The sequence below is a fragment of the Rhineura floridana genome, chromosome 8, assembly GCF_030035675.1.
Source record: "Rhineura floridana isolate rRhiFlo1 chromosome 8, rRhiFlo1.hap2, whole genome shotgun sequence".
Taxonomy (NCBI): Eukaryota; Metazoa; Chordata; class Lepidosauria; order Squamata; family Rhineuridae; genus Rhineura; species Rhineura floridana.
The window spans coordinates 108,315,332-108,342,515 of NC_084487.1; the positions used below are offsets into that span (position 1 = coordinate 108,315,332).

The 27,184-nt window shown below is 40.9% G+C and overlaps 1 protein-coding gene across 6 annotated transcripts in view; it reads right to left on the minus strand.

The window, feature by feature from the left end:
• Positions 1 to 25,488, minus strand: part of SLC2A13 (solute carrier family 2 member 13) — a 218,206-nt gene extending 192,718 nt beyond the window's left edge. For all 6 annotated transcript variants that reach the window (XR_009764481.1, XM_061640334.1, XM_061640337.1 and 3 more), the window contains exon 1: positions 24,567 to 25,488. Coding sequence is in view for 5 of the 6 variants with exons in the window: in XM_061640334.1 (XP_061496318.1) it covers positions 24,567 to 25,146 (580 nt within the window). In the remaining variant the exon portion in view is untranslated. The remainder of the gene's footprint in view (positions 1 to 24,566) is intronic.
• Positions 25,489 to 27,184: the final 1,696 nt, after the last annotated feature.

Genomic DNA, 27,184 nt, shown 5'->3' on the forward strand with positions numbered 1-27,184 from the left:
GGGTTACCTCTGAAGACGGTTCGGAAACTTCAGCTGGTGCAGAATGCTGCGGCCAGAGTTCTTACTGGGACAAAAAAATTTGATCATATAACACCTGTCCTGGCCCAGCTGCACTGGCTACCAATATGTTTCCGGGCCAGATTCAAAGTGTTGGTTCTTACTTATAAAGCCCTTAACGGCATCGGACCGCAATACCTGGCAGAACGCCTCTCCCGCTATGTACCTACCCGGTCGCTGCGCTCGACGTCGAAGGCCCTTCTCCGTGTCCCAATGCATAGGGAGGCACGGAGAACGATAACTAGAGCTAGGGCCTTCTCAGTGGTGGCCCCCGAACTATGGAACGCCCTCCCTGATGAGATACACCTGGCGCCTTCTTTGCTATCTTTTCGGCGCCAGGTAAAGACCTATCTCTTCGCCCAGGCATTTTAAAAATTTTAAAATTTGAATTTAAAATTGAAAATTTTTAATTATGTTTTATTGTGTTTTTGTATTTTAACCTGTTTTATTATGCTGTGCACCGCCCTGGGAGCTTATTGCTATAGGGCGGTCTAAAAATGTAATAAAATAAATAAATAAATAAATACTTAAGATCCTTAGCGCCCTCTGATGGTCAATTTGACAATGACAAACTTAACTGTGACTTTTTCACTGACAGAAAAGGGGTCTTTAAATTCAGAGATGGGGAAACAGGAGCTCTCCAGATATTGTCCCGCTTTAGGATGCACACCTTAACGTGGTGAGGGGGTTTGCGAGTGTTGAAGAAGCTGAGAGCAATGCCGTCAGGAGTCTAGACCAGACTTCCGGGAAGGGTGACTTAGCCTGTGCCTGCTTTTGAGACGGGCTCCTGCCTCAAAAGAAGCTTATTCAGATATATCAGTCAGATTTTTTTTTTTTTTGACTGATTAAACTTCTCCCGGGTAGGGAGAAACGAAGAGATTAACCTCAAAGCCTATTTTTGTTGGGACGACCAGATCTCATTAATTTATGGGACGAGGTCCAGCCGACGAAGGTGGGACGGATTTTCAACAACAAGCTCTATCTGATAAAGCGAACGTTCATCTTATCTTCTAAGAGAGAACGCACTAACAGGCAAGCACCCTTCTTTCTATATTTTTCTTTTACTTGACTTAAATTGTTGCTGTTTAAAAGAGATTTGCCAGATTGATCGGTTTTTGACATCTCACTGGGGAGCCATAACTTCTCTCTGCTACTCACTAATTAATAGCTTATCTCTGTTTTTGTTGCAAAAAGCTGTCCTGGATTTGCATTCTAAAGATATACACAGAAGAGGGATTTCTATTCCAGATTTTTATTTTGAAGAATATTATATTGTCTGAGACTACTCTCTTTTTGGTCTATTTTATTTTGACGAATCTGTTTCCTGACGACCGCCATTAATTGTTTCGATCCTGGGAACTGCATTTTGTTTACTTAAGCATGGAGAGATAAGGCTGTCTGCTCTGTTTATACTGTGATGTCACCAAGTTTGGAGTATTAACCCAATTGTTGCTGAAATAAGAAGTGGTTTTCCTATATTTTTCTTTTAAAATGGCAATTAAGAAAGTGGCTGAGAAGCTGGAAATAACTATGTTTCAGAAAATAATGGATGAGATTGAGATAACGAAACAAAACCTGCGACAGGGTTGTAAGGAGCTGAAAATTGAATTGAGTAAAATGAAGCAGGAGATTAAAGATATAGGGGTCCCTGTGAGAGAGGTGACCCTGGAAGGGGTCCCTGTGAGAGAGGAGACCCCGGAGATTGGAACAAACGTGGAACAGGAAAAAGATTTGGAGTCTATGGACTTTAGAAACAAAATCTATTGTTTGGAGACACAGGAGATTAAAGACATAGGGGTCCTTGTGAGAGAGGAGACCCTGGAGACTGGAACAGGGGTCCCTGTGAGAGAGGAGACCCTGGAGACTGGAACAGGGGTCCCTGTGAGAGAGGAGATCCCGGAGATTGGAACAAACGTGGAACAGGAACAAGATTTGGAGTCTATGGACTTTAGAAATAAAATCTATTGTTTGGAACTCAATGTTATCTCTGAAGAAATTAATGAAGATTCTAGAGATAAAGTTATCAATGGCATGGATAATCTTCTGGACTGGAATGATGTGATGGAGCCCAATATAGAGAAAATCTATGGAATTAACTGCAGCCATGTGACAATGGAAAAACTTTCAAGAGATGACCCAGTGTATTTTGAAAAAAAGAACAGAGATATGATTTTACAGCTGTATTTCAGCAACCTATTCAGAATGGATGGCAAGAAAATATTTGGGATAGAGGTAATTCCCATCAGACTCTTACTATATGACTATGGCTTTGACAGCAAGATTATTATGGAATACTGATAATGGAAGATTGGATACTGAAATTACTGGACTTAACAAGACTACTGAAGATGGAAGATGGAAAATGGAACTAATAGGGATAATAGAACAATGGCTACTGAAATTACTGAACCTAACAGATTCTGATGTGATGGATTAATTGAAATGTTTATTTTGACTATGGTTATGACAATAAGATTATCATAATTAGTAATGAGATGGATTAATCAATATGCTTATCTGGAAAAAAAAATTGATAGATATATTTCTTAAAGAATTGAAACCTCTCTTTGACTTTTTGTGGAAAGAATAAAGTAATGTTTATGAGATTTGATGATTAAGTAAGATAACTACTGGAGGAAAGTGATTTTATAATATGACTTAAGAGACAGGATTGTTATATATTATAGACTTATAACTGATTTGATCTTTGACAAATGGGAAGTCAATATTTTACTCTTTATTTTTTATTTTTGTTTTTTTTTTTCTTTTTTTCTTTTTGTTTAACTATTTTTGATTTTGTTTTTTGTCTTTGAATGTTTTATGATTTTGTCTTGTATGTTTTATGAAAATCTGAATAAAAATTATTGGAAAAAAAAAAAAAAAAAAAAAAAAGGAGTCTAGACCAAGAGGCTAGACTCCTAGCAGGGACACCCATGGCGGAATGTTCAAAGCTGAGACACCAGACTAAGATGCATCCAAATTCAGAGGGAGGAAATGGTAAACCACCTCTCAATACCTCTTACCATGAAAACCCTATGAACAGAGTATCCAAAATGCAACACGAGATAGTGCTGGAAGATGAGACCCCCAGGTCAGAAGGCACTCACCGAGCTACTGGGGAAGAACAAAGGACAAGGACAAGTAGCGCTGTGACTAATGACACAGTTGGATCAAAGCCAAAAGGAAGCCCAGAGGCATGGAACGTGAGAAGCATGAACCAGGGAAAGTCAGAAATTGTCAAGCAAGAAATGGAGCATATCAACATTACAATACTTGGCGTGAGTGAATTAAAATGGACAGGAACGGGACATTTTCAATCAGGCAACTACAAAATATTTTATGCAGGAAATGAGAAATCAAGAAGAAACGGGGTTGCTCTAATAGTGAGAAGTGATGTAGCAAAAGCAATTAGGAGCTACAACACAAGGTCTGAACGAGTGATATCAATGAGATTAAATGGGAAACCTATTAACATAACCATCATCCAAGTCTACGCTCCAATGTCAAACGCAGAAGAAGAACTGGAGAGATTTTATGCAGAAGTACAGGAGGAAATTGATCACACATCAAAACAAGATATGATGATAATCATGGGGGACTGGAATGCAAAAGTAGGGAACAGAGAAGAACTAGGAATTGTGGGGAAATGGAGCTTAGGAGATAGAAATGAAGCAGGAGAAAGACTTATTGAATTCTGTGAAGCCAATGATTTGTTTCTTGCCAACACATTTTTGAGCAACCAAAAAGACGACTGTACACGTGGACAGCACCAGATGGTCAATATAGGAATCAAATTGATTATATAATTGGAAACAGAAGATGGAGAAGTTCCATACTTTCTGCAAAAACAAGACCAGGAGCAGACTGCAGCACAGATCATGATCGTATCGAAAATCAGAGTAAAGCTAAAGAAGAACAACAAAGCAATCATAATGCCAAAATACAATTTAAATAACATCCCAGAAGAATATAAAGGCCAAATAAGGAACGGGTTTGAGGCTTTAAACTTAGTTGACAGAGAACCAGAAGAACTATGGACTGAAGTCAGAGACATTATCAGGGAAGAATGCAAAAAGACAATACCTCTCGTTAAAAAGAGAGAAAGACCTCAATGGATGACTGAAGAAACTCTTAAAATGGTTAAAGGGAGAAGGAAAGCAAAAGCAAAAGGAGATAGAAACACGGTCAGAACCCTAAATGCAACAATACAGTGACTAGTACATAGGGACAAAGAAAACTATTACAATAGTTATTGTATAGAAATAGAAGAGGACAACAAAAAGGGCAGAACAAGAGCCCTATTCCAAAAGATTAGAGAAATAAAAGGGAAATTTAAACGAACAGTAGGGATGTTGAATAATCAACAGGGGAACACACTGACTGTCCGAGATGAAATAAAAGGAAGATGGAAGCAATACACTGAAGAACTCTATAAAAGAGATGCAAGGATGACAGATTCATTCACTGAGGAACCATATGATGAAAACCCAGAAATTTTAGAATGCGAGGTGAAAGCTGCTGTTAAAATTCTTGGAAAAAGCAAATCACCAGGAACAGATGGCATACCAGTAGAGTTGCTACAACCTACTGAGACGGAATCTCTCCAAATTTTGACAAAAATTTGTCAAGAAATATGGAAAACTAAACAATGGCCCACAGACTGGAAGCGTTCAATCTATATCCCACTTCCAAAGAAAGGGGATCCCAGAGAATGCAGTAATTATCGAACTATTACCTTAATATCCCATGCAAGTAAAGTCATGCTCAAGATCCTACAACAAAGACTCTTACCATACATGGACCGAGAAATGCCAGACATCCAAGCTGGATTTAGAAAGGGAAGAGGGCACCAGAGATCATATCGCAAACGTACGCTGGATAATGGAACGGAGAAAGGAATTTCAGAAGAAAATCACCCTGTGCTTTATAGATTCCAGCAAAGCCTTTGACTGTGTAGATCATGAAAAACTATGGAATGTTTTAAAAGAAATGGGGGTGCCACAGCATCTGATTGTTCTGATGCGCAACCTATACTCTGGACAAGAGGCTACTGTAAGGACAGAATATGGAGAAACCGATTGGTTCCCAATAGAAAAGGCTGTGAGACAGGGTGTATTTTATCACCCTATTTGTTTAATCTGTATGCAGAACATATCATACGGAAAGCAGGATTGGACCAAGATGAAGGAGGTGTGAAAACTGGAGGGAAAAACATCAATAATTTAAGATATGCAGACGATACCATACTCTTAGCAGAAACCAGTAATGATTTGAAACGAATGCTGATGAAAGTTAAAGAGGAAAGCACAAAAGCAGGACTATAGCTGAACATCAAAAAGACTAAAGTAATAACAGAAGGTTTACGTAACTTTAAAGTTGACAATGAGGACATTGAACTTGTCAAGGATTATCAATACCTTGGCACACAGCCATTAACCAAAATGGAGACAATAGTCAAGAAGATGCCAGCATGGTTAACGAGCAAAGTCAAGGAACCTCTTAGAGGCAAAAAGTCTTCCTTCAGAAAATGGAAGTCTTGTCCAAATGAAGAAAATAAAAAAGAACACAAACTCTGGCAAAAGAAATGCAAGAAGACAATAAGGGATGCTAAAAAAGAATTTGAGGAGCACATTGCTAAGAACATAAAAATCAACAACAACAAATTCTATAAATACATTCAAAGCAGGAGACCATCTAGGGAGACAATTGGACCCTTGGATGATAAGGGAGTCAAAGGTGTACTAAAGAACGATAAGGAGATTGCAGAGAAGCTAAATGAATTCTTTGCATCTGTCTTCACAGTGGAACATATAGGGCAGATCCCCGAACCTGAACCAACATTTGCAGGAAGGGATTCTGAGGAACTAAGACAAATAGTGGTAACGAGAGAGGAAGTTCTAAGCTTAATGGACAATATAAAAACTGACAAATCACCGGGCCCGGATGGCATCCACCCGAGAGTTCTCAAAGAACTCAAAGGTGAAATTGCTGATCTTCTAACTAAAATATGTAACTTGTCCCTCGGGTCCTCCTCCATGCCTGAGGACTGGAAAGTGGCAAATGTAACGCCAATCTTCAAAAAGGGATCCAGAGGGGATCCCGGAAATTACAGGCCAGTTAGCTTAACTTCTGTCCCTGGAAAACTGGTAGAAAGTATGATTAAAGCTAGATTAACTAAGCACATAGAAGAACAAGCCTTGCTGAAGCAGAGCCAGCATGGCTTCTGCAAGGGAAAGTCCTGTCTCAGTAACCTATTAGAATTCTTTGAGAGTGTCAACAAGCATATAGAGGTGATCCAGTGGACATAGTGTACTTAGACTTTCAAAAAGCGTTTGACAAGGTACCTCACCAAAGACTTCTGAGGAAGCTTAGCAGTCATGGAATAAGAGGAGAGGTCCTCTTGTGGATAAGAAATTGGTTAAGAAGCAGAAAGCAGAGAGTAGGAATAAACGGACAGTTCTCCCAATGGAGGGCTGTAGAAAGTGGAGTCCCTCAAGGATCGGTATTGGGACCTGTACTTTTCAACTTGTTCATTAATGACCTAGAATTAGGAGTGAGCAGTGAAGTGGCCAAGTTTGCTGATGACACTAAATTGTTCAGGGTTGTTAAAACAAAAAGGGATTGCGAAGAGCTCCAAAATGACCTCTCCAAACTGAGTGAATGGGCAAAAAAATGGCAAATGCAATTCAATATAAACAAGTGTAAAATTATGCATATTGGAGCAAAAATCTGAATTTCACATATACGCTCATGGGGTCTGAACTGGCGGTGACCGACCTGGAGAGAGACCTCGGGGTTGTAGTGGACAGCACGATGAAAATGTCGACCCAGTGTGCGGCAGCTGTGAAAAAGGCAAATTCCATGCTAGCGATAATTAGGAAAGGTATTGAAAATAAAACAACCGATATCATAATGCCATTGTATAAATCTATGGTGCGGCCGCATTTGGAATACTGTGTACAGTTCTGGTCGCCTCATCTCAAAAAGGATATTCTAGAGTTGGAAAAGGTTCAGAAGAGGGCAACCAGAATGATCAAGGGGATGGAGCGACTGCCTTACGAGGAAAGGTTGCAGCATTTGGGGCTTTTTAGTTTAGAGAAAAGGCGGGTCAGAGGAGACATGATAGAAGTGTATAAAATTATGCATGGCATTGAGAAAGTGGATAGAGAAAAGTTCTTCTCCCTCTCTCATAACACTAGAACTCGTGGACATTCAAAGAAGCTGAATGTTGGAAGATTCAGGACAGACAAAAGGAAGTACTTCTTTACTCAGCGCATAGTTAAACTATGGAATTTGCTCCCACAAGATGTAGTAATGGCCACCAGCTTGGACGGCTTTAAAAGAAGATTAGACAAATTCATGGAGGACAGGGCTATCAATGGCTACTAGCCATGATGGCTGTGCTCTGCCACCCTAGTCAGAGGCAGCATGCTTCTGAACACCAGTTGCCGGAAGCCTCAGGAGGGGAGAGTGTTCTTGCACTCGGGTCCTGCTTGCGGGCTTCCCCCAGGCAACAGGATGCTGGACTAGATGGGCCACTGGCCTGATCCAGCAGGCTCTTCTTATGTTCTTATGTTCTTAAATATGAAGAAGGCTAGGACTGGGGAGGGATGCTGTGAAAGAACTAGAAAAGGTCCTCAAATGCAATGATGTATCACTGAACACCAAAGTCAGGATCATTCAGACCATGGTATTCCCGATCTCTATGTATGGATGTGAAAATTGGACAGTGAAAAAGGCGGATAAGAGAAAAATCAACTCATTTGAAATGTGATGCTGGAGGAGAGCTTTACGCATACTATGGACTGCAAGAAAGATAAATAATTGGGTATTAGAACAAATTAAACCAGAACTGTCACTAGAAGCTAAAATGATGAAACTGAGGTTATCATACTTTGGACACATCATGAGAAGACCTGATTCACTAGAAAAGACAATAATGCTGGGGAAAACAGCATGGAGTGGAAAAAGAGGAAGGCCAAACAAGAGATGGATTGATTCCATCAAGGAAGCCACAGACCTGAACTTACAAGATCTGAACAGATGTTCTTGGAAGTCGCCATAAGTCGTAATCAACAAGGCACATAACAACAACCAGATATTGTTGGACTCCAACTGTCATCAGCCTCAGACAGCATGGCCAATGGTCAGGGATTATGGGAGTTTAATCCGACATCTGGAGGGCCACAGGTTCCCCATCCCTGCTTTAAGACTTGCCTTTAAGTCTAACTCTTAAAGAAGCCTGGAGGGTGGGGTCACTTGATTGGCATGTTTTTCCCCATTTGGATAGATGTTGTGTTTAGCTTATCAGAATCTGAAAATAGAAATAATAAATTAAGCCTTTCAAAGACGTTACACTCCACCCAATAAATGAGCTAATTACCTTTCCCTTGAAAGAACCCAGTTAAGTTTCCAGAACTCTTCCATCCAGGTACAAGCCAGCCCAACTCCTAAACGTAATCTACTTGAAGGCATATAACAACAACAACCAGGCACTTCCAAGACACTCTACAGACCCATGCAAGCTTTGTGAACTCCCATTTTACCACAACATAAAACGAAGCCCAGATGTTGCTGAAGGCAACGGTAACACACCATCACCAGGTTATTTTACTGTTTTTTCTAGACTATGTTGCAACCACGTTATCCACATCAAATAGATTTGCTGTACAACTAAGTCTGAAATTCATTACTCGCATTGAAGTAGTCCCATTGGTGACATAGGACTACTTAATTAAGGGGACTACTACTTAAATCCATGTTATTCATGATTCAAAGGATAAATTTGTGATATCGAAGAAATGAAGAGGGGCAGCAAGCTAGTGTTGCACTTTATTTATTTAGTGGCAGTGACAGAGTTCAAACCCAAACCTTATTTTGATTTAATCCACGCTAATTTAAACAAAAGAAATATTCACTAATAGGCAAAAAAAACCTTGTAGTTTAAGAACATACCTATAGCCAACAGATATTTCTATCAAACTTTAAAAAGCAGGGAAATTGGCCAACTAGAGTGAATGCACCAGGGGAGCAGGAGACCTGACCTCCTCCCTGAAATACTGTACTGCCCTACACATTTATTTATTTTATTTATTTATTATTTGATTTATATCCCGCCCTTCTCCAGGGGGCAAACAAAAGCACTAAAAACACTTTAAAACATCATAAAAACAAACTTTAAAATACATTAAAACAAAACATCTTTAAAAATATTTTTAAATGCTTTCAAGACATCCTTTAAAAAAGGTTAAAAACATAGCTTTTTTTTTTTTAAGGTTTAGAAACATATTAAAAAGCAATTCCAACACAGACGCAAACTGGGATAAGGTCTCAACTTAAAAGGCTTATTGAAAAAAGGTCTTCAATAGAAGACCGAGAAGATAACAGAGATGGCACCTGTCTAATATTTAACGGGAGGGAATTACACATTTGTAAAAATGCAAACACAATTTGGGTTGGTCTTTCACAATCCAATCCACTCCCTGTGTAGCTTGGAAGAATTTGGTAACATGTGCCTCTGAGCATATGGTGAGTGGCGGCAACACCTGCCATCTCCAAACATGGAGAATTACATTTTTGTATGTTTGTTGGTGTTCTTCTTACTTTGCTTCTTTCCTGTGTTACTACTGTTTCTACAGAGAATCTAACCTAGAAAATTATATTTCTCTTATTATTCATCCTAGAAATCTGAATCAAATTTATTTTTATTACTCTCAAAGCCTTTTTATTGGTCAATGTCATATGATGGTGAAGACAGACAGCCTTTTGTGTTTCAAGCTGGAGGTTATGTTCTATTTCTATTTTGGGTGCATGAGCAGTCGAATCTGAAACTGCAGTTTCATGTCAAATCAGACTGATTACAATATGTTGCTGCTTAGCCTATGAATCTAGTTGATGGGAAAAACAAACTTGGCCTGTCCAGGATGCATGTTTTCAGCCTGCTATGCTTAAACCACTTCACTTAAGGAAAGGTGGGCATAGTCAATTAAAAACATAGAGCACACCTAGAAATTTGCTAGAATATATTTCACCTCCTACTGTTTTATCTTGTGCAAACTGAGACACTCCTCATGTCCACTGGAGACTGTTCTGCAGAATAGTCAGTGCCATTATTCCACAATTGTTTTTGGAGTTTAGGGTAAATTTTGCAAAGTGTTGCTGTACTTCACATTCACAGAAACAAAAGCAAAAGAAAATGATTTACGATAGGAAACTTCACTAAATGACAAAGTAAATCAAACATATTTAAAGTGACCATCTGAACGATATCACCTGTCTTAATAATGTTGCTTCCTCCCTGCTAAAACAAGATCAGCACAGCACATGTCTTATTTCTGTTATGTGGGCTGATTGCAGGTGTTGCAACCACTCACCATATGCTCAGAGGCACATGTTACCAAATTCTTCCAAGCTACACTGTGGACTGTGAAAGACCAACCCAAATTGTATTTGCATTTTGACAAATTTGTACGGCAGTCCAATATCTCAGAGAAGAGGTCAGGTCTCCTGCTCCCCTGGTGCATTCACTATAGCTGCCCAATTTCCCTGCTTTTCAAAGTTTGATAGAAATATCTGTTGGTTATAGGCACATTCTTAAACCGCAAGAGTCTTTTTGCCTATTAGTTAATTTCTCTGCTTTTTAATCCGGGAGGTAAGAAATGGGATCCTGTGCAAGTTTGCTGATAATGGACTGATCATTTGCATGCTTATTGAGCTCAGTGGGATTTATTCCTCTGCAATCATGGTTAGGATAGGTGAAACTGACCACAGGGAGATGGAGAAGGGAGGAGGAGAAAGTGCAATTTGAGGGGAGGAGGAAAGGCACAGGGGAGGAGGGGGGTAGGCGGGCAGGTTTGAACATTTGCATGCTTATTGAGTTCAGTGGGATTTACTCCCATGCAATCATGCTTAGGATAGGTAAAACTGACCATGGAGGAGCAGGGAGGGAGGGCTGGATTGGGCAGGGGAGGAAGAAGAAGGATGAGGAGAGGGGAGAGGAGAGGAGAAGGGAATGACAGGAGGGGAAGGAGAGAGGGGGAGGGAAAAGGCAGGTGTGATCATCTGCATACCTATTGAGTTCAATGGGACTTACTCACGTGCAATCATGCTTAGAATAGGTAAGATTGACCATGGAGGAGGAGGAGGGGGGATGGGACAGGAGAGGGAAGGAAGAACGGAGGGGAAGGAGGGGAGGGCAGGTTTGATCATTTGCAGGCTTTTTGAGTTCAGTGGGATTTACTCATGTACAGTTATACTTAGGATAGGTGAAACTGACTTGGGCGAGGGGCAGGGAGGGAGATATTGGGTAGGTGGGCCTTGGGCAGAAGGAAAGCCCCATTCCTAGAGATGTCAAGGCCAGGGGGGAAAATGGAAAAATTCAGAAAAAAACCATTTTCCCCAAAAACCTTTGTTTTTTCCAAAACATTGAAAAAATGAATAAAAAGTGGATTATGGAATGTTTTATTTTAGCATTATGAATAAAATGTTTCATTGAATCTTGGTCCCCCCCCCCTTTTTTTCCTCAGTTCTTTTTATGGGAATAGATGGTTTATGTCTGCTTGACACTGTGGAGGACTAGCTGAGACAAACAATTTTCTTTGTTATTAATGCTGATGGTTTCTTCTGTTGTTTTTTTTAATTGTTTTTTGCCTGCTCCTCACAAACTGGAAAACGAAAGAGGTTACTTACAGTTCAGTTGTTCCTTACAGTTCAGGAGCTTGTAGATCCATTTGTTACAAAAAAGTAAAATTTTTAAAAGTAAATTCAATTTCTAATAATAATTTGAATAAAATGTACTTTTAATATACCAAATATGACAATTTTATGCCAAACCAACTTGTACATAATTACATTTGATGTTCCTGGAGTAGCAAAGTGACTTTCAATCTGTAAAAAGTGCTAATATTGCATTTTTTCCATTTTTCCAAAAATTTCCTTTTTCTGAAACCCCCCCCAAAAAAACATTTTTATGGCTTCAAAATTTCCAGAAATTTTACATCTCTACCCTTTCCCTTCCAAAAGGAAAACATTGTGAACAATATCATTGTTTTTCAGGGTTTCCCCCACCTTTTTGTTCTATAACAGGCACATGTGTAGGAAATGCATATAATATGTTGCATTTTCAGAATATTCTAAGGATAAATAAAATATGTGATTTTATTGTTAAGAATAAGTGGTTAATAAATTGATAGACTGTTTGTAATAGATATTCTATAGAGGCTGAAGTTAACATAAGTAGAGAAAAAGGGGCTTTTTCTTAGAATAGGACATCTGTCTGAAGTTTAAATAAAAGCAGCCAGAACAGACAGTTTGTGGCCAAGTTCCACTTCAAAATAGAAAGGGGATTTACACTTGACTAATTCAGCTGATGTTTTTAGTCCTTCATTGCTTTGCTTGATGTAAAGGGAGTTTTTATGCTTAGTTAATGAGGAGGGGAGGGGAGCAATATACCATATATGGGAAATAATAAATAAGGGTATAAGGTAGCCTAAAACTGAGGAGTGGGAGATGTAAACAGGGGAGGAGTTTCATGTGACAGGGACAGGCGGCTCTGATAGGCTGTGAACCCTGAAGTACTCTGTCCAATGAGGAAACAGGGGAGGGCATGAAGCATCGGGCTAGAGGACAAAAGATTTGTACCAATGTCATTTGGGTGTGCCCATCCTGTGGACACCCGCTCTTGCAAGACGTTGCAAGAACGTATAATAAAGCTTTTGAAACTGCTTCACTAAAAATCTTGTCTTGGTCTCTTCAGAACCGTTGTTTCTTACAGATGGGGGCTCGTCCGGGATACAGTCTTTGGAGTGACCACTGGTCCCAGTTCTACTGTGGGAAGACGCGTCCTGTTGACCTTTCAACAGTCCCAGGTAGTAAGGGGGACAGTTTGGTCCTTCAACTGACAAAAAGGTCCCAGGACCTAATTTAATAAGACAGGATTTTGTGAACCAGGGGGAAATTCCTTGGGTGTGAGTCCCTTGGAAAGGAAAGGCCTGGAACGGTAGGCACGCCGCCTAGACACGCGTGGAAGTGACCAGGCAACTCCGTGCACAGATCAAGGTAAGAAAAACATTAAAGGCACTGGAAGGTTAGTGTGAGTATTGCCTTGATGGTCAGACTACAAGGTAAGAGGGGTGGGAGTCCCTTCTGAAGGCCCAGGGGGTTTAAATAATAATAATAATAATAAATTTAATTTCTTCGTCGCCTATCTGGCCAATGGCCACTCTAGGCGACTTACAAAATTATTAAAATACAATTAATAAAATACAGTAATACAATAAAAACAATAGATCTACAACAACAATATTAAAACTGGGTAGGAGGCATTACAATTATATCGATTAACCCTCCCCGGATACCCCGAAGGCCTGCTGAAAAAGCCAGGTCTTTAAGGCTTTCCGAAATACATTTAGGGAAGAGGCATGTCGGAAATCTTGTGGGAGGGAGTTCCAAAGAGTGGGGGCCGCCACTGAGAATGCCCTCTCTCTTGTACCCGCCAATCTGGCTGTTTTTGTTGGCGGGATTGAGGGAAGGCCCTGTGTGGCCGATCTTGTTGGGCGGCATAATTGGTGGCGTTGAAGGTGCTCCGTGAGATAAACTCCTTGGGAGCTACGTTTCTGGGATTGAAACGTGATACCTTAGTAGAAAAAGGGTGGAAGTCCCTTAGTAAACCAAAGTGTGAGGAGTTAAAGTCTCCCTGACTTTGGAAATAGCCGGGGTGTGAGGAGTTGAAGTCTCCCTGACCTTGGTGTCAAAGTGTGAGGAGTTAGAGGCTCCCTGACTTTGGTGGTCCAGGTGTGAGGAGTTAGAGGCTCCCTGATCTTGGTCGAGGACTGGACCTTACTGTCCTGTGTGTGAGACAGGAGGAGTGGGGATAAAGTCCCGGGCTGGACCTTGTCTTCTTGTGTGTAAAACAGGAAGAGGAAGGTACTAGCCTTAAAAGTGTGAGTGTGTGTCAGACCTGAATGTGAGTGACTGAGACGTGTTCTAAACACGAAACGAAAGGAAAGAGTGAAAGAAAATCTGATTAATGAATAAAATGGGGAGTAATGTTGAGAGTATGGGAAGACTTGCCTTGTACAAAAGACAAGGACAAGAAGAAAATGATTAGATATTGTTGTTTTGAATGGCCAAGCCAACCCTTACAACCTCTAGCCATACTTTGGCCCAAATTTGGAGCCTTTGAGGCTTGGCTTTGTCAACATTTAAGTTTTTTTGTTGTTGTTGTTTGTAAACAATAAAGAACCATTCTCACAGGAAGAATCAGATTATGCATCATGTTGGGTGGGAAATGTTAGTGAGAACTCTTATTCTTTAAGATTCAGAAAGAACCAGGATAGAACTAATAAACCAACTAAAAAGACAAGGGAGGTAGAGAAATCTGAAAGTCCTCCCTGGGACCCTCCACCCTATTCAGGAAATATAGAACTGAGGAAACTGCCTGGAGTAGACCTGATTAATTTGGATAAATTGATGGTCTCCCTCAGTCCATCCATAGCTCCCTCTGACCCCTCATCAACTTCCAGTAAAGTTGCAACAACTCAAACAGAGCCTGATACAAGACCCACTATTAATGACTATTCTACACAAAGGAAGTCACAGTGGGATACAAGTTATGGATGTATGGGTGTTTATACAGTAACTAAACAAGTTAGTTAATGAAAAGGCAAGAGAAATTGCCTTACAGTCAGAACCAATCACAATTAATATATTAGTTCCATCAGTACCAATTATAGAAATTGTCCCCAGTTTCATCAAACAGGAAATAAAACAATTAGAAAATTAGGTTTGAATAATCATTTGGTGTTGTTGGTGTTGGGAATTAAGGATGTGACAAAAGAGATGGACAATGTTGTGAAGTTAAGTCAAGGCCATTAATTTAAGGATCCAGTAAGGGTGAGAATTGTGGTCTGGACATTGTACATGTGTTAGAAAGGGTGGTGTAGGACAGGTAATGTCCACAACCACAGAAAACGAATTAAATAAGGAAAAGGAAGAAAAGGAAAATTTAGAAGAAGGCTGTTCCCTTCACTCCAGTGTTTTCAATTGAGAGGTGGAGAAAGTTGTTAGATAAAGAGTGGAATCTGAAAATGAGAACCAAGTGCAGGAGGTCATATTAGGATTCACACCAAGATTAATGCACCCAAGTTAAGATAAGCCCCACAACCCATCCTCTGGATTTTGTAAGGAGATCCCAAACATTATCGAGGATTTGTTGTGGAGAAAAATAAATTGAGAGCAAAAAGAAGTAAAATGTGTATAAAGGTGGTCAGTTTTACCCACTTGTCATTTTTGCAGCAGAAAATAAGAAAGTAAAATGTCCAAAATGTATGAGAAATATGGCATGTTTCCAGTAGAATTCTTATCTTTGAGGCATACTCATATAAGCACTTAAAGCAAAAAGCAGCAGTTCCCAGAAGAAAGGATCTTTAATTTAGAATTAAAATCATTAAAATGGCTTTGGAAGGTAGGACTTGGTTTTCCAGTTTTGACAACTAGGTCCCCCTAAATGAGAAGAGAGCCTATTAAACTTCTGATAAGTTATAGGGTGAATATAAATTTTATTTGGGTTATTAGTGTAGGGCCAATTACTTTAAAAATGTGGAACTGCCATATGATTTTACATGTATATCCCTTTTGAGGGAAATTACTCTATCCTACTCCTTTGTTGTCTAATGAGTAAGGATTTATGTATAAACATTCAGGTTCTTAGGAAAACTTGGAATGTTTCTCAGTAGTTATGAAGTAGTGCCTGAGTGGGGACACTCACTCAAGATTAAAAATAATTGGAATAGGCAGTATTTCGTTATAAGTACATACTCCCAGGAAAGTGAACAATGTCATGAGAAGAGAAAGGGGAGTCATGACTATAGTAATTATATATAAAGAGAATGAGATATAAATGAATTTGACTGATTTAATTAGGAAATAGTGTCATAAATATTGTTAAATCAAATACAATTTTAAGATAAATTGTTAGATGAAAAACATTGAGAAATTCTGTATACAGAATTGACACATGTGTATACTTTAATCATTTGATAGGATAAAAATCATATTAATGTTAGTTTATAAAAAGTAAAGGAAAGATAATTAAGAAACTAAAAGGTATTCCTACCATTTTATATGGTCTGGATTATTGGTCCTGTCAGTCCTTTGGTGGAAACTTCTCCACGAGTCTATTGTTCTTTTGAAGGGCCAGAAACTTCACACCTGGGCGTCTACTGAAGTGGATTTTCAGCTGTGCCAGTTTCCTTGAAATCCAGTCCAACGGTCATCTGGAAAGTCCAGATCTGAATAGACTTTTAGGGTAACATCCAGTTGAAGAGATTACTTCATTTTGGTCTCTCTCTCTCTCAACTGAGTGGCAGGGACTTTCCCAGCTGAACAGAGTGTTCAGGGGAAGGTTCACATGCGTCCGCTATTTTTGCTACAGCCTGATATTCGGCTCAGAAAAGAGGAGTTGAAACAAAACTTCTGCTTTTTAATATTTAATATGGAGAAATTAGTAGTTTGATAAATTGTTCCAGCACAGGCTGAAAAGACCAACTTTTTAGAAACTGCCCACAAAAGAACTGCTTCTGTGCTAACACAGACGGATTTCTATCTATAGAGCCAGGAGAAAGTGCCTGTTTATGACAACGTTATAGAATAAGGGGCAATATAATTATAAAACCAGTGTGGGTTTTAAGCTTGATAATAATAAATGTTAAATATTGAAGTCCTTTGTATGGGAAAGATCATTGTGTCTGGTCCGATGGATGTGGCAGGTAGCCAACTGCCTGGACCAGTGGACATAGACTGATGTTGCCCATTCAATGGATTCTTATGCTCATATTGTTTTGCCAGGAAAAGGGGGGTATATGTAAATTTCATGGCAAAACAGTGTCTGGTTATTTATGTGAGAATTTCACTATAGGGGAATTCTCTCCTTTGTTTTACTAAGAAACAAGGTAAAATGGAGTATTTAGATTACTCTCTTATAGTTAAAAGGGGTACTTTAGGATAATATTAGAAATAATCATGGTATTAAAATTATTTGTATTTTTATGTTAAGAATAATACACATTTATTGCCCCAATACATAATGATAAACAACAAGTATTGGGCAAAAGAACATTTCAGTTTTGTTATGGATCATGACAAGGATGGTGGACATTCACTTCATGGCCCAGGGTTTCAGGGCTCATTATAGTCTGACCCTCCTTTTGCATGTTCATATATTATGGCTATTATACATGTTGTAACTGTTACTGTATATATGAGTTGGAGATTATGGACTACTATATTTAGGGGTGTGGCAAAAGCACTAACCTTTGGAACTAATGATCAGTTTATGAAAAATTATGTACTGGCACTATTTTCTTCTATATCTTCTCTAAGGAAAGGGGGAGAGCGCTGTTTATGAGACAAAGCCAGGAGACTGGGTGTTCCTAAAAAGGCTGGACTCATTACACTAGAGTAAAACCAGGTTCCTTACCCACTACGTGGACCAGTACAATACAGATGGAAATCCCAGGACAAGCACCACGGCTACTCCTGCGGAAGACCACTGGAGGATTGAGTTAGAGGATCAAAACTGGACAGATAAGGAGAGATTTGAGACTTTACTAATTCCAGAATTAGATACTTGGAGTTCAGGGTGGGAATGGAAGGAAACTTGGGTTAGGACCCCGTGCCCACACGTATATCAGGCAGAATATTGCCAAAAGAAACAGCTAATAGTCTTGTGGGGAGAGGGGGACCGAGGATATTGGATAACATATCATAAAGGGCAAAACCTAGTCTTCCCCTTATATAATTTCAGGTGGGGACAAAAAGGTTGGGGTTGGCAGAGCATAGGAAAATTAGGAATAAGGGAACATCGAAATAGTTTAAAGTGTAATCAGTGTGAAAAGGAGTGGAATTTCACCGACAAACTACAAAATAGCTCCTGGACTCCAGAGGAAGTAAGGAAAGAAGAAGAAATGAGCAGACGGGAAGCAGGGTATCCATAGTACTATAGACCAAAACACTTCCTATCAGAGAATTAGGACTAATAAAACCACAAGGTTTGGCAATAATACCCCTTCAAATTGGACACATTCTTGATAGGATACCCCGGGAGGGGGATTCCTGTATTTCCAGGTTGGCAACTGGTACCATATCAGTAGAAATAAAAGTTGGGTGGAATGTATAATACTACTGTAGTCCCTATGATTTCCATCCTCCTTGAAATAGTGGGATTTGTAATCAGTATCTGCCTTGTAATCATTTTCTTATATCTCTTTTGCTGTAAGTGATGGTGAGGCAGCGACAGGCAGCCAATGCCCGCCAGAAGGTCCGGACTCAGAAAATTAATATGGCCTTTATGGCTCTCCGCACCCTCATTCCCCTTAAGCCCATCTCCAAGATTGAGACACTGCGCCTGGCTTCCAGTTACATCGTCCACTTGACCAATATTCTGTTGTTAGGCGAGGACAAGCAGGCTAGGAACATATGCGTATTCTGCCTTAACAACCAGAGGAAGAAGGGGGGAGGCAGCCGGCAGAAGCTTGGTGGGAGGTAGAGGGGCGAGATAGGGAGTTCATGAAAAGATAGGGGGAGTCTAAATTGCAGTTTGATTAGGATGGTCCTATCCCATGTATTTATATTCAAAATAGAGACAAGATATGGAGAAATAAAATGCCTGGGTAGGATGGGTAAAATATATAGTCGAACTGCTATGCTTGTGCAACAGGCAGGCTAATAGCACAAATAGCTCCCTCCTCTATAGAAGGACCAGACAGTACCACCAAAATAAGTTGCCTGTTGACTCTATACCAGCATGGGAGTGCTTGGAACAATGAGACCTGTCAAGAGCTTTCCCACCAGTTCCCAGCCTTAAAACCTAGAGACGTAAGGGCACCTCCAGTGTTTGCCAGAGTTTCTAGAAACCACCCAAAAGGTGGGAACTTTGGATGGTTGTACAGGGGATGGGTCAAGTAGTTCTTCTCACCTTCAAGTAGCACAGGCAGACTTATGATGGTATTGTGGAGGTGGAACATTACAGGCTATCCTTCCTGAAAACTGGACAGGGACATGTGCTATAGCACAATTGACAAAAACCATTTACCCTGGCATTTGAACAAACTAAGATGTTTAGTAAAAGAAATAAAAGAGAGGTAATAGATTCCTGATTTATATAGACTCTATCAGGTATAGATGACCGACTTACTAGGTGGTTGGAGACCAAGTTTGGAAAATGGAAGGGATGGATTGTATCGGTATTTACCTCACTAATAATAGTAGCAGAGGTATTAATGGCTGTAGGGTGTTGCATCATACCATGTGTATGGGGGTTAGCACAGAAAATAATGGAGACAGCTGTAACCAATTAAATGCTTTTGGAACCTCCTCCCTATAATGAAAATATGTTACTTTTAGCAGAACCAGAAGGAGATTCTCAATCTTCCCAGGAAACTCGATGTGAGACCATACAGAAACCTGAAGACTTAATGAAAAAGACAACAAAAAGAATGAAATAAAAAGAGGAGGGATTGTGGGAAATGCATATAATATGTTGCTTTTTCAGAATATTCTAAGGATAAATAAAATATGTGATTTTATTGTTAAGAATAAGTGGTTAATAAATTGATAGACTAATTGTAATAGATATTCTATAGAGGCTGAAGTTAACATAAGTAGAGAAAAAGGGGCTTTTTCTTAGAATAGGACATCTGTCTGAAGTTTAAATAAAAGCAGCCAGAACAGACAGTTTGTGGCCAAGTTCCACTTCAAAATAGAAAGGAGATTTACACTTGACTAATTCAGCTGATGTTTTTAGTCCTTCATTGCTTTGCTTGATGTAAAGGGAGTTTTTATGCTTAGTTAATGAGGAGGGGAGGGGAGCAATATACCATATATGGGAAATAATAAATAAGGGTATAAGGTAGCCTAAAACTGAGGAGTGGGAGATGTAAACAGGGGAGGAGTTTCATGTGACAGGGACAGGCGGCTCTGATAGGCTGTGAACCCTGAAGTACTCTGTCCAATGAGGAAACAGGGGAGGGCATGAAGCATCGGGCTAGAGGACAAAAGATTTGTACCAATGTCATTTGGGTGTGCCCATCCTGTGGACACCCGCTCTTGCAAGACGTTGCAAGAACGTATAATAAAGCTTTTGAAACTGCTTCACTAAAAATCTTGTCTTGGTCTCTTCAGAACCGTTGTTTCTTACACATGTAGTCTCCCATCCAAATTTAAACCAAAGCTGTCCCTGGCCACATCCACACCGGACCTTTATTCCACTTTAAACAGTCACGGCTTCCTCCAAAGAATCCTGGGAAGCTGTGAATGGTGCTGAGAGTTGCTAGCGGGTGGTCCCCTGATTAGCCAAGCAAAACAGCTGTGAGTCTGGCTTTTAGAGCACTGACATTTGGTTCTTACTGAGCATGCCCAAAATTATAATAGACTTCAATGTTAAATTTCTTAAATTAATTAATAATCAGCCATGCATTGTTTAAACTTTTAAACTCCAGAGGATAAAGGTTGTCAGCCCTACACTGCCTCAGCAGTGTCAGGGGGGGCTGGAAATTCCTGGGTCTTTGGCAGGGAAGGAAAGTCCTTAGCCAGCAGTCGGGTTGTAAATCTGCCAGGCCTATCCGAAGCGTACTTGCCGAGTCAGAAGTCCAGAAGCGAGGTCAGTGGAGGTCCGGGATCAATTGCCAAGGAGGTCAGTCAAAGAGATGCTGCAGGGAAACTAGGTCTACACAAAGCCACGCCTGACGTTGCAGTCAGCAACAAGCTGCAGCCAAGGTGTGCCTTATAAAGAGCAGGATGGACAGCAGGTGTGAGCCCTCAGCGTTTGGGCCTTAAGGAGACAGGCCTGCCTCTCTTCTGCCTGACTTTCTGCTGTCTACGTTCTGCAGGTGAGGGGGGAGTATCCTGTTCACTGTCTGGCTGCAGGGCCTCTGCTGTCCCTGGGGTGCTCTGCAGCTGATGGGCAGAAGGAGCTGGATTCTCAGGAGGCTCCTCCGTGTCTCCTGCTGCTCCTGGGTCTGCTGCTGTTACTCCCGAGTCGTCCTCATCTGAGGAGTCCTCTGACGGGGCCATGACAGGTCAGAGTATGGGGCAAGGGCAGTAATAGGATTATAGGTACTCTGTGAACATGGCTGATCTTTAATTAATTTCAACAAATTATGAAACCACTGATAAGAAAAAGTCTAACAGGGGTCTGGATTTTCTCCCTCTTGTTTTACATTTGAACTCTCAATTCTTTCTGACTGTTGTGTGTATTGTCATGAAAACTTAGAGCGTTGTTAAGCAAGTGTTTCTGAGTTCAGGACTATAAGTTTTGTAAGGTTTTGTTTTGAAATGTGCTTATGGGAATCAGCAGAATGGCATGGTGGGTATTTTCAATTTAACTTTGAAGAATGCAAAAAATCCATGCTGGCTACTCTTGTGGCAGTATAATGAATAACACTGATTTTCTTCCTTACAAGATATGCAGAACATAGACTGACATACAGGCAATGTAAATCATGTCAATTTAACAGTAGGTACACACATGAAGAGAAAAACACTGAAGTTCTTCTTTTACTTTTAAAATTATAACTGTCAAATTACCTTATTTGTAATGGGTTGTATCCAGATAAAGTTAATTACACTTTTGTTCTAATAATTTCAACACCCAGAAACTTTATACTATATGCTCCTACAGCACGCTAATAGTCAAATACATGAACTGCAACTCATTTAAGCACAAATACACTGATATGAATTGCCAGCATTTTTATTACTCATGATTCATCAACCTTATGTTAATACAATTACAATAACTTCTCAGAAGGAACATTCAACATGCTACAACCTCCTGTAGTTTTTCAATGAATGGCTGAGAAATAGCATCCTACCACTATGAATAAACATGCAATAGACATCTTCACTTCTCTCTTTTTATACCAACACTAATAATGCTGTGGGACAACATAGGCTCCCTGTATCCATTTTCAGAAAGTTGTGCACTGTTTGGAAAGCTCCAGCAGTGCTTCTGATAGCAAAAGCTTTCAACAGTACGACTTCACAGATGCAAACTGTGGAGAGCAATGGAACAATGGTTTGAAATTCTACATCTGTACTCAGCATGTTCTGACTTCAACAAGAAATAAACTTGAAGCATGCATTACAACTGAGCAAGTTACATGACAAATAAGGAGTGAACACACCATTTAGAGTTCAAAGTCATGAAAAACGGATGGCAAAGAAGGCAAGTATGATCACCTGCATTAGTGGTCCTTCCTTATGACAAGGTGTAGAGGTTTTTTATATTGCAAAGGGTTAAAAAAGGCAGGATGAAATGAACGCAGCTCTGCCCACAGAATCCAATTCTAATAGAATACATTAGTGAAGGCAAATGGATAGAAGTGGGGGCAAGTTGAAGAAGGAATGAAATGAGTCAGAGTATGACAGAGAGAAAAACATGGTGTTGTATGACCCATTGGAAAAGATAACCAAAGGCGCCCAGTGAATTGGTAATGAAGTCTTCTCACAGTGGACAGCCGGGGGGGGGGGGAAGGACATAGAGAGAAGAAAAATTAATATGGACAGAATGACAAAGCCACACACAGATGGAGAGAAGAGGCTTTAGCAAGAAAAAGAAGGGTCAATGTGAAGATCTGAGTACTGTGAAGACTATGAAGTTGACAAAGAGTGTAAGAAACCAGTATTTGGCTAATACACCTAATACACTTAACAATATTCTTGCTGTCTAAAACAAAATATGGTTCCAAGATTTAGACTAATTGAGATACCAGTCGAAACGCACTTACCCAGAAGTCAGTTATACTGAAATCAATATCCAAATGAACTGGTTATAACAAAGTAGAAAAGGTACATACAACCCATTATGAATAATTTGTTCATCTAACCACCATTTTTTTGTCTTAGTATTTTTCTACTGAAATAGTAAACTGTACAGGATTAACATCTGGTTTCAAATCTATATTCAGCCAGTCACACCCTTTCACCCTAATCCTATCTCAGTGCTAGGAGCAAAAGGGAGTGGGAAGATCATATAGGCTTCCCTGAACTCCTTGATGTAAGGACAGAATAAAAATAAGTGTCAGTTTTACAAAAATATTGCTTCTACAAAAATGTATGCCAGTCCAAACATATCTATGCGGAAGTAAATCCCACTGAATTCTACGAGCCTTATTCCAAGGAAAGTGTGTATGGTTGCAGTCTTTGTGTATTAACAAGTAGGGTATTTTGTTAAGCTTATATTCCAAAGTCAATTCAAAAAACAAGTTCTGGAAATGTCAAGAAATGATGTTTCACCAAAATACAGACTGCTATTAGAGATCGCAGGAGCAATAAAAGCTCACCTTTCAGATATTGCGCATCAAAACAAGGGAATCACAAGCAACAGCAAGAACCCTTCAATATACTAGGAGGAAATGAAATATGTAAAGAATGTCTGTTTGCCATTATGTAATGTGTAGCATTCTATGTAGACTTAACTGTACAAGCTATTACATGCTATCCCAGTTGTATACATGGTACTCTTTCAGGGAGGTGACATTTCCCCCCACAATACCATCAGCTGTACCATCTGAATTTTAACTCAGGACTGAGTCAAACTTGGTCCTACTGCACATCTCTCAACAAGATATAAAAGATTACTACCACTGTCAAACTACAGTATAATTATATTTGGCCAACAAGGGTACATTAGAGGTTCTGTATCAATGCCACTGACAACCAAAATCATATTTAAACTTAATTTCTGACTTGCAAACAGACATGACACAAAAGGTCACTTAATAGCACAGGGATGCAATTCACCTTTAGAGAATTGGTAAACATGGAACTTTGCTTTTTTTAAAAGTAATGATTATCAATAACCACCAAAATCTCGACTGTTAACAATGAAAATGGTATGCCCTTCTTACTTTCATTTGATAGAGTCAGGGTTTTCACTTGCCAGTAGACAGGAAGAATCCATTAAGAAGCATTAAGAGTTCAAGTCATAATTGCTAAAGTTATCCAGAATAGTTTTTTTGTCGTTTAAAATGACACCAACACAAAAGATTAAAAAGCAGGGCTGAGAGGAAGAGAAAAAACTGGGGGAAACTACCTCCACATTTTTAAGGGCACAAACCCTGAGGAGGTTGATAACATTACCTGTTCCATACTGTATTCTACCAACAGTCTCAAGAACAGTTGACTGTATGTCACAACAGCCTCAACAACTTTCTATGTGGTTGCAAACATGAATTAAAGGCAATTCTATGCAAAATTACCTGGGAAAAAGTCCCATTGCACAAAGTGGGTTTTATTTATCTGGACACGCATAGGATTGTGCCGTCCCAGAGCAGAACTGAAAGCAAAAAGGAAGGACGCAGGAGTTTACAGCAGGCAAAGCGTGCTGGCGGTAGGAGGTGCACAGCATCCATTCGGACAGCAGGGATGCAAAAAAAGTTTCGAGAGCCGAAAAGGTGCCCCGAGAGCGCGCAAGGATAAAGGGGGTCTGACGAAGAGAACCTAACCCTTACCTATGCCGAGCCCCACCACGATGCGCCCACCCAGCAGCGTTTCTTTGTTCTGAGCTGCAGCCAGCAGGGCAGCTCCGGCTGTGAAGACGAAGCTAGCCAGGAGGATGCAGGCTCGGCGGCCGCACCACCCGTTGAGCACCCCTCCGAGCAGCGCCGAGAAGGCGGCGGCGCCCACCGTGCTGGAGACCAGCAGTTCCTGCCAGAAAGCGTCCAGGTTGAGCTCCTTCTTGAGCAGCAGAAGGGCCCCGGACACCACGCCAGTGTCATAGCCGAAGAGGAAGCCGCCCAAGGCGGAGAACACCGACGCCACATAGACGAAGCTAGGCGTCTCGTCTTGCTGGAACTGACGGCGAGCCGCCCGCTCCAGGTCCGCGCAGCCGCCTCTACCGCCGTCTCCCGCGCCTCCGCTGCTCGACGCTTGGCTGTTCAGGCTGGAGCAGGACTCGGCGGCGGCGATGAGGCTCCGCTCCCCGAGGCTCGACGAGCCTTCAGGCGCCTGCTGCTGCTGGCGGCGGCGCTTCTCGCCCATCAGGTTGCTCAGGCTCCGCAGGGTATATTCCACATTGGCCTTGCGGGACATGGGGCAGCCGCTGCGGCCGCCGCCACCACCACCTCAGCCACTGCCCCTCTTCAGCGGCCTCTGCTGGCGGTGGGGGCAAGACCCCGCAGAAGCCCCGCTGCTTCGGCTCGAAGCGGGAGCGCGTGGAGGCTGCCCGAGCGACCGGGTGACTGACACGCCGCCTGCCTCGCTCGTTGAAGCGCCTCAAAGCTGACTTTCCATCCTCCTTCCACACTTGAGCTGAAGCGAAGGAGCACCGCTTCCCAGACCTTGCTTACGACTACAGTCGCCTCCCCCTCACACCCACTAGGGCCTTGCTAAGAGAGCAGGAGGCGGGAGAAAACCCTAAGCGAGTTGCCATTTCAACCTGTGACTGGCTCAGCAAGGAACCGAGCTGAGTGGCTAAAAACGGGAGAAAGGGCGGAGCAGAGTCTATTTCCCCCTCCTTTTTATTTATTTATTTATTTACTCTCCCTTGTTTCTCCACAGAGCAAGCGCAAGAAAAGACATATTTTGAGCACGCGTAGTGAGCACTGGAGAAGCTGCCGAGCCTGCCCTCGCTGGAAAAAGGTGCCTAGTCAAGAACCAACGGATCCGTGTAACGATTTAGGATATTCTAGGGACTGAAAATTAAAGACACACGGTGGGCTGATTCAGAACTACGCTGCACGCGAACGCCACTCGCAGAGTGCGTGGCCTGGACAGGGTCGCTACGGTTCTACTACTGCTCCAGTAACTTTGACAGCAGCCACTGGTGAGAGCAGAACTTGGGGGCAAAAGTCCAGGGCCCCACTTAGCCAAATGAGTAAATGCACCAAGGCTGCCTTATCACGTTTTGAAGTAAGGGCTCCTTCAGACAACCCGTTTATTGAGCATTCATCCTGATTTGCTTGCACAAAGCTTGAGAGAAGGTTAGACTATGCCCTGTCTTTATTGAGTATTTGTTCTGATTTATTTGCAGGGCAGTTATATAACAATTAGTATTCATCCTGATATCCTTGTGAGGTTTTTTTTAACATCTCCCTGTTAATCACCCATTCATCCCCCATTTTTCAATGCATTTCTCTGTCACTTTGCTAACTACAAAAAGTCTTTGTGAGGTTTTTTTTTTAAGTGGATTTGTTGCAGTAATGCAACGGAGCCCTTTACTTTAATTACACAAAACTAAATTTCCAATATGTGCGTGAATCCCTTCCACAAAATAGTGACAGTCTGGAGACCCCTAAGGGAAGTGAAATGTTGAAGAAGGGCCCCAGAAAACCATTAAGTTCAGATTCTGACATTACTTAACTGCACCATTAACAGCAGGCTGAGCCATAGAAATTAAGGCTATAACACATTCTAGTAAATGTGAACAGAACTGGTCCTAAGCATGCTTGCAGCTTGAATAGTTTGAAGTAAATCCCACTGAGCATGGGGATTGCAGCAGGAATTTTTATTTATTTATTAAAATTTATATACCACTTTATTGTAAAAAAAACCCTCTAAGGGTTTACAAAATATATTAAAATTATTGCTAAAACTGTTAAAAGCAAGTAATTAAAAACATTTTTAAAACAAACACAGCAACAGACAACCCCCCCCCACATCAGCATCTATGCATTTGGATAGGCTTGCCTAAACAAAAATGTTTTAAGCAGACACAGAAAAGAATCCAGCAAAGGTGCCTGCCTGATGACAATAGGCAGGGAGTTCCAAAGAGTCGGTGCTGCCACACTCAAAGAATTATACAAGTGCAGAATGAATATTGTGTGTCACCTGTAACAGTGATTGTTCTGCAGATCAAGATGCTCAAGAGGACACATATGAGGTAAGGCAGTTCCACACGTAAACTGGTCCCAAGCTGTTAAGGGATTTATATACCAACAGTAACATCTTCAGCTTGGCCTGGTAGCAAATTAGCAACCAGTGCAGATCCCTGAGCAGAGGTGTTATATGCTGACAGGGTCTTACTCTCGTCGGCAATCTGGCTGCAGCATTCTACACTAACTGCAGTTTCCAGGTCAAGTGCAAGAGGAGCCCCACAGAGAGTGCATTGCAGTAATCCAGTCTTGAAGTC